Raw genomic sequence first — 13,133 nt, 5'->3', positions numbered from 1 at the left:
CCCCATTTGATGAACGGACTGCTGAACTGTCCAAGGTTGCTGCAGATGAAAATATGTCTTACTGGATCACAAATAAGGTGAACAACTATAAACAGAAATGGGGCAGATACATTTCAATGATGATTACATGAGAAAAGGAAGAAGATATAAATACAACCATGTTAAACTGGACCGCTGCTTTTTTCTTAAGTAGCAAAGCCGTAGGAAATGAGTCAATGGTCTCCCTCTGTTTGTTCTGTTAGGTGGGGGTGGGGGGGGGGGGGGGGGGTGTAGGGTCACAGAGCATAAAAACTGTGATCGCACACAGTTTGACCACTCTCTCCCCCGGGCTCTTCAACATGGTATAACTGAGTCCTTTCCATTTGGCTGGTCTCCTGCACGATTTGTTTACCTGGGAATTAGGAGAACACCTGTATTGGATCAAAAGTTCTAATCTTCTTTCCCGCTAGAAAGGCTGATCGGGCTTTTTGGCCCCTCGTCCTCTTTTCTGGACAGGTAGGGTTGTCCTGATTAAAATGAACGCTCTACCCAGATCATCATATTTTTACTATCAAATAAGGTTGTCAAGTGTGTTTGAAGGCAGGCTGAGCTTCTTTATCCGGAACAAAAGGAAGGTTGTGATGACCAGGGCTTTGGCATGTCTGGACGGCACGGGCTGATAAAATTAGGTTTGTTTTGAGGCGACACGTTGTCCTGCTTTCAACAACTGGAACAACAATTCAACCTGTGCTGTGACTCATGACACAGATTGCGAGGGCGAAGTTCCTACAGACTCAAGATTCCATAACCACAAACACCACATTAAAAGCCAATAACAGCACTACACATGTTAAAAAAAAAAAAAAAAATAAAATCTTTCTCTCTCCATAGAGAGGAAACGGCACTTTTTTTTTTACAGAGCCGTTAACTTAAACTCACCTCTGACATCACAGCCCACAAAGCAAGCATGGGGTAGGGATTTAAACGTGACCATGGGGGATTAAGAGTGGCAGAAGGTCTGGTCTAATTCTATGAACATATCTATGTAACCGGACCATAATGTTCATGTAAGACCTGTCAAGAAGAAGAAAATGGACCCCAGTGTTTCACCACTCTGCTGGAAAAGGAAATCTGAGACGAGTCATTATGTTCATTGTTTGTGTTAAAATTCAGCGATGTTGGTTCAGCATTGTAAATAGCTGTTATTTTTAATGTTCCAATTCAGCTGGATACTCAGTGTCCCTAACTTGGTCTCACAGATGATCGTATTTCCAACAGAAATCACAAGTGGCTTTATAACATCCTGACCTTTGCTGCTAGGAAATATATTCTCTCCTTCTGGATCGATGCTGCTGCTCCAACTATAAAGTCATGGGACCAAATAGTCAGGAACTGCATTTCAAGTGAACTTATTACTTGTATGTTTCACTCAAGGCTGGATGTATTCTACAGACTGGAATCACTACTTACAATATCATGGATGTTCTTGCAGGGATTCAGTAAGTCATCATGATTTGTTTTGTCTGCAATTCCCTGATCCATCTGAACCGTGCAGTATGTATTCTGGACTGGTACCTTATACACTTATTTTCAAGGACTGATAGATTTGATCCTAAATTAAGATATATTATGCTGGACGTGAGCTGTTGTGTTTGTTGTTTGAACAGAAATGTAATAAAAAAAAAGGCCAGTTTCACTCAAAATATACCTACAATCTGAAAGGTACATTTAAGTGAGGACTGACGGCGAATCGTGACAAATGCATGTTTGATTAGAACTTTTAACTTTGTAAACATTCTGACGTCTTATTTTGCACGGCAGAGCTGCTGGTGACCTGCTGCACTGTGAGAAACAAACATTATTTAAGTCTGCTAAATACCAGTTTTATATCATATTAACATCTGGAAAACCAGCTTGGCTTGTTTGCTGATTTGCTTCAATGCGTCTTATTTTAGCAGCTCAGCTCTAAATGAAAACTACAGCCAGCATTTCATTTAATTGGTAAGATGGTAAAAACACATTGAAGTGATCTCTGACAACTACGTTAAGAATACTTGTTTAATAATTATGGTGATCGCTGCTTTGTTAGTAGAGCTGCTAGTAGAACATGCAAACTGACAGAGAAGTAAACGCTCCATCAGCTGCAGATGATCCAACATTCAGAAGTTCTGTAAAGATATTTGTCTACATTTGTACGTTTAAGTGGAAAAAGGACTGATAGATTGAATGTTGCCGTGAAGCTCGGAGGTTTGATCACTGAGGATTTTACTGTTTCAGCGTTTCCCCACATCACACCTGCACAATAACATCTGCATTGATACAAAACTTTATTCCCACAATATCAAAATTGACAGCAAGAGATTGTTAGATTAAAAGGAATTAAGAGCAAAAAACCTGTGAAAAGAAGATGCAGGGCGACCCGGTGAGGAGTCTGTGGTGTTAATGTGTGAGTGAACTGGAGCGCTGCTCATGTCCAATACACAAGGAAGCAGCGGCGGAGGAGACGCAGTTTGCATTCAGTTCTGGCAGAAACAATTATACAAAAATCAAAAAAAAAGGAGAAAGAAAATACATGTTGACCGAATTCCTTAAATGATAAAGAGTGAAAATGTCTACAACTGCATACATTAAAATAAAAGAAGAGAAATCAAGATGCTTCTAGAACTACGTGACAGTGTTCGTCATGGAAAAGAAAAGTACATTGAGGTGGAGCTGGGAGCGCCGTATCTACAGAGGAAACCAAAGAGGCAGAAAGGGTTCGGCCATCTTTGAGGACTGAGGTGGGCCCGGCGTGTCCCCCCTCCCCTCCTCGCTCACGCTGCTCCGTCACGCTCAGCAGTGGAAACGAGAATCCAGCGGAAGCAGAAGCTTCCGAGCGACTGCAGTGAGTTCGACTGACAGGCTGGCGGCCAGCGGGGGAGGGGGGGGGGGGTTGAGGGGGAAGTGAAACTTCACAGGAAATAGTCTGCGACAGGCTTCTTGGAGGGGATGCCTCTGGTCTCTTGTGGCGCCGCCTCGAATATGATGAACTCTCGCTGTAGATGCTCATCCAGCTCCAAGATGGCCGCCACATTCCCACACCTGTTGTCGAGGGACGGAAACAGATGGTCAGTTCACTTCAGGATCCATCCCCTCGTGTTCCTGGTGAACATTTAAACCCTCCAACATCCAACAGTGATTTACATTTGCTCTTTTTGCTCCACATCACAACATGGAGTTGGACCAAGGGCAGAAAACTTGAGTCCAAAAGAAATGTCATCTATAAAAATCACTCTGAAGGCCTGAATCCTTCCTCTGCTGGTGTGGTTGTTAATAAATACTTCCTGTAGGGGGCAGTGTGTGCTGTGTTTAATGTACGACATGGTTCCTAATCCAATCATCCATTAAACAGGTTCAAACTGCTGACATGGGTATTCTTGTCCCTGGTAGTATTTTATATTTGGTCTGGGGGTTTTGAAAGTTTGGAACTTTGAGAGAGAAAACAATTTGTCTTGATGTCCAGCTGACGACATGTTGGACGTTAGTTTACATCCAGACGGTCCTTCCTCCAAGGATCTTTAGTTCCGTTTCTTCTTTGTTCTTTTCTCTGGTCACACATGAGCTATACTGCTCCACACCGCCCCCCACAGGTCATCAAGGGTATTAACCCCGCCCCCCGGTCATCAAGGCCCTCCCTTTGACTCCTCCCATATTTAGGCAGCTCTGTTCAGGCACATGGCACCACAAAAGGAGTACTTCCTCCTCTTCCCAATATGGGCATGTGTGGGCGGAGCCAGTCCAGCTCAAACAGACACAGCAGATTCTGAATGCAGCTGTTATGATCCGATATTCAAATGGAGGAAAATCAAGGAAAAGTTGGATTTGGGGCAATAAAGTTTGAATACAAAGTTTTTAGACCAACGAGACCAAGGGAAAGTTTTGAAAAGCTGGATAATGTGACCTCTCTAACGCCCTTTTTTTCCTGTGAAAGTCCAGTATTCAACTCCCCACTGAGCCTGAGCTAGAACTCAGAGTGATTAGTGAGAGTTCAGGATTAATTTCTTGGATTTTACTCAATCCAGATGACTGCTACGGCCATTTTTACATCACTCTTACATCAGTTTTTATAGTTTGTTACGGGCAGTTGGGGTTGGTGGTGTGGGTGTGTGCGCGTGCGTGTTCATGCACGTGTTTCTATGTTATTTTATTCTATTTGATGTGAAGCACTTTGCATTGCAATTTTTCTTTGTATGAAAAGGTCTCTACAAATAAAGTTTGATTTGATTCACTGCGAGTGAAGTGACTGAAGAGTTGAGGAATACAATAAAACGACTGAGAAAGGGTTTTTCTACTCTCCAGTCATTGTCAATAAGAAACCAGAACTAATCTAACTTCATCATCTCAACATTACATCAAACCTGCTGGAGAGAGGACAGAAGTCAGAAGAACACAAATGACTAAAAACAAAACACACAGAAACGCTGCTGGAGGAAAAGTGAACACGCCCGTCACGGTTACATGCAGCTCTACCAGGTAACGCTGGTTACTCTGGATGTTTCTATCATAGTTAAAAGAATCGCATTAACAAAAACACAAAAACTGTTAACAGAGCAGAGATGAAGGCAGAGAGGCTCGTTAAGAGAAGCTTTGTTTCCATTAAAGCTGAAAATACTCAGAGAAAGACGCGACAGGCCGGAGGAGCGGCGGCGGCGGCAGCGGCAGCGTACCTGTAGCAGTAGTTTGGTGCCGACCACACGGTGAGCACCGTCTCGTTGAAGTGCCACTTGTAGCCCTCCATGACCAGCTGGTGGGCTCGACAGATCATGTGGATGTCGTTGGCGGCGTTAAACTGCGCCACCACGTCGCTCCCAAACAGGTACCCGGCTCCTCGGGGACTCACGCCCCAGCCCGTGGTGTCTGCGGGAGGCAGGAGGAAGCTAGGGTCAACAGGTGTTGGCGCCGTGCGGCTGCTCAGCAGGACACACTGCAGATACCTTCGGGGTCCGACCACAGCAGGTCACACATGGGCCCGTCGTGGGGAACCTCCTGCTTCCTGTCGATGGTCCGGATCTGGTCCAGGGTCTGGATGGAGGGGGACAGGCCGCCGTGCACGCAGAAGATCTGGAGGCCAGAAGCGACGTGAAGCAAATGAAACCAGTTTCTATCTTAATTTCATGTTAAATTAAGCTGGACGGAGCCGGACGGGGACTTCACCTTCCCATCGATGATGGCGGACAGAGACAGGTAGTCAAAGATCTCGGTGCAGTATCTCCACACCGTGACTGAGCCATATTTGCGGAGACACTCGTCGTAGAAGCCGTAGACCTGGGTGATCTGCCGAGACTCGTGATTCCCTCGGATCAAAGTTATCCTGTCGGGGTAGCGGACCTGTGGAGAACCGACGCTGCTGTCAAACCTCCTTGAATCCCCACGGAACCACATTTGTGTAAAATGACCCATGGCTAATTCGCAGGAAGCAGCAGCCACACTCAGACTCGGTTTCAACTCGGCTGTAAAGTGCAGACTTTAAGCTTTAAACCAGTTTTTAAATGTTGTTGAAAGGCCAGATAAAGCCAGAGTTATGAAATTATTAAAGACATGATGTGTTGGTCCGTGTTTTGTGCGTCTGATGAGCAATTTGTGGAGGAATTGCTCATCATGTCAGCTGATCCTGTGTCGGAGATTAGGAGGCAGAGGAAAAAACAGACACCTGACACTCCTTTTCTATTGGTCAAAAGTCCACCCCAAGCAGCCAATCAGGAAATTGCATTGCTGATTCCATGAGGGAATGAGCAGAATACAACAGGTCCCCCTGAAGTCCATGTCTCCCAATGTCCCCTGCCCCCTGCAGTGAAATGTGTTTGGTACCGGTTCCAGACCGAATCAACTATGATAATAATAATACGATAAACACACAATAAAATATATATATTTGTTGTATTGGCTGCTAAATGTTACAATTGTACGATTGTGCCAGCTTGGTTTGTACAAAAATACCTGGACCTTTATGTAAATAGTTCCATATAAATGTGTTTTTTGGATCCATTTATGCGTTGGTTTGTACATAACCTAATTTGATATGCTTTCTAAGTTGTGAAAATCTTTCATTACATGTTTGTGGCTCTCAAAATACATTTTTTATTTTATTTTTTTGTAGTTTTAGGCCTAATTTGTTCAGCCAGTACTTCAAAAATGAACAAATAAATATAGCATCACATAAGCGAGGTTGTGCTGGAAAAAAAGACACCAAGCATTCAAGTTAAAGTCATTAATGTTGAAATATAAGAGGTAAAAGTTAGTTAAAAACAGCCAATTGACCTCCTGACTCAAAAACTGCGTCTTTATCGGGTTTACTCCATCGAACAGCAGTACTTCTACACCTGATGTAATATTGGACGATCCACAGGTTCATCCAGTGGAGCAGAAACAACACTGGAGGGTTTTCGGGTCAGAGGTCACGAAGAGCCGCATGTGAAACAGAATAACGATCGATGGACTCCAAATGTTCTCTATCGTTTCAATATAAAGGAGTACGAATACAAAGTTATTTTTAAGATATTCTTAAAGTCATTTTCACTGTATTTTGTAGGAGAAAAACTAGATATACACGTCTATGTGCAGTCTGCTGCTTCAGCACCCGTCAGCAGGACACAGTCTAATTGCACAATAAACTTCATCATTTTACTGGAATATTCACATGGTGTCAGTAAAAACTACTTTGGCTCATTTCTATTGCCGTTCATGCAGTTTCTGAAAAGATCTTTTATTTAAATGTGGAGGTTTCTTAATACTTTGTGTCTGTGGACCCTCAGACAGACATGATGCGGCCGTCCTCCCTCCTCTGGAGCTTCGTCTCCACATGCAGTCATCACGGTGAAACTCCACCGGTCAGAGCCAGACAGACTCTGAACCGACTCAAGAACACAGTGGACTCTACACTGAACCTCCAAATCACCTTTCATCTCAGGATAAATGCAATAATTATCATTCAGCCTCAACAGAGGACGTGTTCCTTTGTGTTTAACGGGAGCACAGAACTCCATTCTGGCTTCTCTCCACTGGCTGCCTGCGCATTTTAGAATGCTGCTCCACCCCTACACCCCTGCTCGGTGCCTCCGGTCAGATGATCAGCTGCTTCTGGAGGTACCGAGGTCCAAACCAAAGCTCAGAGGGGACAGAGCCTTTTCTGTTGCAGCCCCTCTGTTGTGGAACGAGCTCCACTGTCCGTCAGACAACCCCCCCCCCCCCCACTTTTAAAACTAATCTTAAGACCCATTTTTATTCCTTATCTTTTAACCATGTTTGAAACTCTGTGCCTGGTTTAATTGTTGCCAATCTTATTGTTTTACTGTATTATGCTGTTTTTATTCTGTTGTCATTTTTATTTTTGTCTATTATGTGAAGCTCCTTGGCTTCCGCCACGGCAGTTTTAAAGTGCTCTATAATTAAAGGTGACCCGAGTTGACTAACGTCTCAGTGAGTCCAGACGACACCGTTCATGTCTGTCCTGGTGCAGAGGTTCATACGCACCTTAAGAGCGAGCAGCAGCAGGAACGTCTCCACACTGTAGAAACCTCGGTCCACAAAGTCGCCCATGAAGAGATAGTTAGTCTCCGGGACGTCTCCTCCAACCTGCCACACATCAACATTTCACAACAATGACACTTCCACTCTCAGGCTGACGAAACCATTGGAGGATCCAGAACCGCCTGAAAACTCACAACAGCCCACGTCGACACGCCAACATCAGATCTCCTCCAACGTATCAAAGTAAAGAAAAGTAAAGAAATCCAGCAGCTCCAGTCAGTGTGACGTAGACACATTATCCAGCACCAGGAATCCTTTACATCATTCAAACCTCAGAACTATTTATAGTTGATGGATTGTTTTTGTTTTACTTTTTATTTATTCAATATAAACAAAGCATATGAAAATGTAACAAAGTCACCTGTTTCGATTTATAGTCAACTTAATAGAAATGAATTCATCTGGAGCCACAAAACATCTTTTACTTCTAAAATAAAGATCTTTAGATATGTAGATAATTTGTTTAAACCAGTTTTAAGGGCCTGGACATTTGTTTATCTGCAAGGAGGAGAAAACTGAAACCATTTCTGCCTGGGAGAAATGGCTGGAGAAATTAGTATGAAGGAAAACGGCTATTTGCCTCTCCATTAGACAAAATGATCATCCAACAGTAAAGTTGAATTAAATGTAGGACAATGTAGGTTTTGTTGAACAGTTGTTTTCAGAACTCATGTTCTTTAATGCTCGGGGCAGCCAGGAAGTCAAAACTATATGGGCGTGGTGTGAAACAGTAATCTGATAAACAAAGGACTGGATGACGGGAATGAGTTGGTCCTTAGTGGGGAAAAAACAAACAAACAAACAAAAAAAGGAAATCAACACTGGAATGAGGTGGACATGAGAAAAATGTATATTCTCTCTGGCCTGGATGCAACAAAAGAAAAAAACACCACGCATTGCAGACACTAGTTAGAAAGAAGCTCTTGAGCAGCACAGGCCGACCTGCTCGCCAGGCGGCGTTGGCAGAGGATGGGTTTAGAACTGATCACGCCAAACGTTGATGCTGCCCCCGAGCATGAATGAATATGTATTGAGAACGAGTAATATTGATAAATGAGCAAGACACTGAACCCCAAACTGCTCCCTTGCATTGCCGCTGCCTCCGTGTGTGTGAATGAGTGAATGTGCTTAACGATGTAAAGGGGTCAGGGGCAGCTGAAAAACGCTGTACAAGTGAAGTCCATTCACCCTTGTTTGAGTGATAATGAAAACAAGCGTTCAAAGAAAACCCACATTGTCCTCATTTGGGGCATAAACTTTAAAAATAAAAAACTACTTCTGTGTTAAATAGTTTAAATGAGATGATAAAATATCGTCCGGAACTGTCAGCAGTGACAGTATGACGCTCAAAAGAAACGTGTGTTTACTGAAAAGAATTGAAACTTCCCGTGACTTTGGCTTGAAAAGGAGTGAAACGATTGGCCCAACCAGTTTTTAACATACGATTCATTGGTGTCTGTTCTCCAGGTAAAGCAGCAGGTTGTCAGTGAAAGTAATTGAATGCAACTATTTTCCTCTGAGACTTTTCTTTATTTGGATTTAATCCTGGTTATTTCACCAAGAGGAAACTCAACATTCCTCAGCTGAAGTGAAACACATTTTACTGGGTCAACTTTTAAACTTTAAATGGCACAAATAAACCCTTCACCTTGGAGATAAGAGTCCTAATAAAGGATCATTTGCTGTGTAAATACAAGAATAAGATAGAAACTGAGCTACTTTGGACAGAGCTGCAGGAAGGTTTCAGACCTCTGATCGAGGTTTTGGCATGAAAAACCTTTACAGAAAATGAAAAGATGAGTTAAAGCTGTATTTCATTTTAAATCCAATTCTGTCAGTGTGCCATCCTTCCACCCCAGATAAAACCCGATAAGATGAACATTGAGGGGGAAAATATCTGCTTTGAGTTCAATCAGCACACAAACTTAGTAAGTAGGTACTCACTCTGAAGAGTTCCTTCAAGTCATAGAACTGACCATGTATATCCCCACACACCTGCGGAGAGAAGGCAAGCAGTCAAATCAAAGTCCTCCACATCCAGAGCAGCGTGAAGTGAGGAGACGTTACTCACTGTGACAGGAGAGTCTACTCTCTGGACGTTGCTTTCTTCCACCAGAATCTCTCTGAAAACAAAAACACAGCAGCTTGTTTCATTCACCGCTGCAGTCTGTTGCTGAACTTAAAAAAAATCAAATGAATCTGTTCTGAGCAGAGCAGCAGCTTCTTTTTACACCTCGGAACATTATTCCAATCCTACATCACTCACTCAATGTGTGTGAAAATTAAAATCTTCTGTTGGATTTTAAGTGTTTTAATTCAGTGACAATTCTTCAGATTCTTTTTTTCTTTCTAAGCACAGAAATCTTTAATTTACAGCTTCAATAAATAGAAACATAAAAAAGGTGAAGCGTTACTTGTGACGTCACCTGTTGACAGTAATATTCTGCACCAACTCTAACCTCATGACTGGAAGGTTATTTAAAGCAATAAATCTTCTTGTCTCACATCACAAGCACAATACTACATGTCTTTTATTATACCACTGCCATTAACCTGATACAAAAAGTAACTGTACTCAAATATACCTCTGTAAAGACCCGGAGGACTTCTGGAGGTTGTATGTGCGACACGAGGAAAGCCACCTCCAGCAGTACTTTACCAACAATCGTCCCTTTAAAGTGTCAAACATAACTGCTTTCTTCTGCCCCAACTGAGTGATGGGAAACCCCCTTTTCTTAGCCACAACAGACCATAGGGATCATTAGGAATGGGATTTACAATTCCATTTTTGATTCTCAAATGAAACCTGGAGCATTAATAGCAGAGGACATGCTACTGCTTGGGTGAGATTCACTCTGGAGCAGAATAAAAACGGGACAGCCAATCAAAGTTATTGCTGCTGTATCATGTTTCCTCCCTTTGATGAAATATCTGCTTTGCAAGTATTGCAAGTAGCCCTGTTCTTCTGAAATGGAACAGAACTTTCAAGCATTTGAGCCTCTTGGGCGCCATGGTTCCTGCCGGCTGCACTGGTGATTGACGCCACAACACACATAGCTTAGCTTGTGTAAGCTACACAACATGCGTAATGACATCATTCGTGCCAAATGGGATCGATCAGGGAATCATTTGCCAATTTGGCGAATGATTCCAAGGAATTCAAACACTTCCCATCCCTGGGAAGCAACGAGACCCAGAACTAAACCACGTACAGCTGCAATGCTCATAACTGAGGGATCAATGAGGCTCGCTTTGTTTGTGCAAAAGAAATATTGTGGAAGCCATTGTGAGGGTTAGTTTGTTGAAAGATGCAAAAGGCCAAGACGTTGTACAGCTTCAGCTAAGATTAGTACAAAGAGGATTTTAAATGGGATTTAAATATATTGAAAGAAAGTTCTGATTGTTCAAAATAGGTCTTGGAAGGAGTATAATAGGTGATACTTGTATTTCTTTCTGGAAGGGTTATTATAAAGTTATCATGGTGCCAATTTACCGCAGCACTCCAGAATGAACTGGCTGTGTGGCCAATAAATGTGATTCCCCTGCTCTATAATTTGATGTGATGTAAAGTTGTGATGAGATTCCCTCCGTGAACCAACCTGTGTGGGGTTTGTTTACAGCGCGAGGCGGCTGGACCGTTACCTTGCTTTGGCACACAGTGCTTTGACTTCATTCTCTTTGATGAGCTCACAGCGTCTGAGCTGCTCTATTTGCCGGTCCAGGTCGCTGATGTCCCCCATTGTCACACACATAGGGATGAGCCCCGCTTCACAGGCTCCGGTCACACGCTCCTCTCAGCCCGAGGTCACAGAGCAGCAGGCGGACGGCTACAGCCCGGTCAGTGGAGCAGGCAGCGCGGCGGGCAGCTACAACCCGGTCAGTGGAGCAGGCAGCGCGGCGGGCAGCTACAACCCGGGGTCCTCTCTCTCTCTCTCCAGCCAGCCACACAATAAAAACTGTGGGAAAACACGAAATAACTCGGTTTATGAGTAGAATCCACACACAATTAAACCAGAATGAAGTTTCTATTACCCAGTACGTCAGCGTAAAAATAATACGTCAGAGAAATGACGTTATTCGTCCAGGAATGTGAGGCCTCGGGGCGTGAGCTAACCGTCAGCGCGTTAGCTTACATCACGGCTAACGACGTCAGCGAACAACCGAGACTTTAACTAGTTGATAAACCACCGCGTCCCGAAGAAATACAGTAAAACCCGCCGGCCGTCATCACATAAACACAAATAACCAGAGCGAGTGTGAAAACAGGAACATGTTACGTTAGCCGGTGCGGCTACTAGCTCACTTAAAATATGGCGTCAGCGCCGACGAGCTTTTTATCGGCTAACGTCGAGAAACTCACATCAAAGAGATGAACCAGTTTAAAAACACACAAGAATTACCGTCAAGTTAGGAAATAACAGCGCAAATGTTCAGTCCGTGGACCCGTCCCCCGGCCACTCTTCTCCCCGGTACCGTCTCTCTCTCTCTCTCACTGCCGGTTCACTGGGAAGGGTGAGTCTGCAGACCCGGGGCGAGAGGACCCGCAGCTGGAGGAGCATAATGGCTTCTTGTTGAACAGCGACCCCTATTGGGAGACTGTAACGAGAGGACCCGCAGCCGTAGGACCCGCGCTTTACAGTTCTGGTACGCAACTAATTGTTTTAAAGGATGATCAATTGTTTTAAGGTGTGATTTCACTCAAAATAGACCTACAATTTAATAGGTTTATGTTTTCATTGATTCCACTTAAATATACCTGTATTAAATGATGATTGAACTAAAAATATACCTACAATTCTAAAAGTTTATTTAAAGAGTGAAGTACTACTTCATGTCCTACCTACAATTGTATATATGTATACAGATCTTTTTTGTCATTCAAAAATATATGCCATAGGCCCATACGTGAATTAAATCACTTTGCAAAATGGCTCAGGCTTTGAATGTGACAAAAAAACAAAAACAATAAAAAGCATACAAACACACAGTAAAAAGGTGTAAATACACACACCTTAAACAGTAAAACAGTGCCAAGATGCATCGTAATACTGTACCACAATGTTGCACTGAAATGGATCTTGCACTAGCTCATCATTAAAGTCTGCAAACAACCTGTTTTATATCATAACAACATCTATAAAACCAAATCTTAGCTTGTTTACTGATTTATTTCGATGCGTTTTATTTTAGCAGCTCAGGTCTAAATGATGATTAACTACAGCCAGCATTTCAATTAATACTTCATTATATAGTAAAAGCATGTTGAAGTGATCTCTGACAACTACATTAGGCGGTTGTAACCTTTGGTGTGAATACCTGTTTAATAATAGTTGCTTTACAGTTTTAATCATTAATAATTGTGCAGGTATTTCAATGTGCCCCAGAAGAAAAGGCAGAGGTGGATTAATGTTACTTTACTGTTGGTGGAGCTGTTATTGTGCTGTACATTTATTTAAAAGTTAGTTTTTTCTTAATTACATTATTTAGTAATTTTGAGCCATTTAGTATTTTCAACACTCAGTTTTTATGCTTCAGTCATGTACCACATCTACTCTGTCTGATGTACACACTTTTGTTTGTGTGTGTTT

At 42.9% G+C, this 13,133-nt stretch overlaps 1 protein-coding gene across 1 annotated transcript; it reads right to left on the bottom strand.

The window, feature by feature from the left end:
* Positions 1-2,292: 2,292 nt before the first annotated feature.
* Positions 2,293-12,122, bottom strand: LOC308125171 (serine/threonine-protein phosphatase 4 catalytic subunit B). The gene is made up of 9 exons (XM_080488707.1): positions 11,946-12,122; positions 11,188-11,501; positions 9,617-9,668; positions 9,490-9,540; positions 7,489-7,590; positions 5,173-5,346; positions 4,953-5,079; positions 4,686-4,875; positions 2,293-3,060 (listed from the first exon to the last, which is right to left on the bottom strand). Exons 2-9 carry the CDS (start codon positions 11,295-11,297, stop codon positions 2,931-2,933), a joined length of 936 nt encoding a protein of 311 aa, XP_080344833.1. The 5' UTR covers positions 11,298-11,501; positions 11,946-12,122; the 3' UTR covers positions 2,293-2,930.
* Positions 12,123-13,133: the final 1,011 nt, after the last annotated feature.

Source organism: Lipophrys pholis, assembly GCF_963383615.2.
Source record: "Lipophrys pholis genome assembly, chromosome: 19".
Lineage (NCBI taxonomy): Eukaryota > Metazoa > Chordata > Actinopteri > Blenniiformes > Blenniidae > Lipophrys > Lipophrys pholis.
The sequence above is the reverse complement of the archived record's forward strand: the minus strand, read 5'-3'. Positions and strand labels throughout refer to the sequence as shown.

What these genes read in the sequence shown, in the direction of transcription:
- LOC308125171 (XM_080488707.1), bottom strand. Translation starts at nt 11,297, where the DNA reads ATGTGTGTGACAATGGGGGACATCAGCGACCTGGACCGGCAAATAGAG. An exon ending in GCTGTGGTCGGACCCCGAAG is followed by an intron (nt 4,876 to 4,952) that starts GTATCTGCAGTG and finishes TGCCTCCCGCAG; the next exon opens with ACACCACGGGCTGGGGCGTG. An exon ending in GCACCAAACTACTGCTACAG is followed by an intron (nt 3,061 to 4,685) that starts GTACGCTGCCGC and finishes CCTCGACAACAG; the next exon opens with GTGTGGGAATGTGGCGGCCA.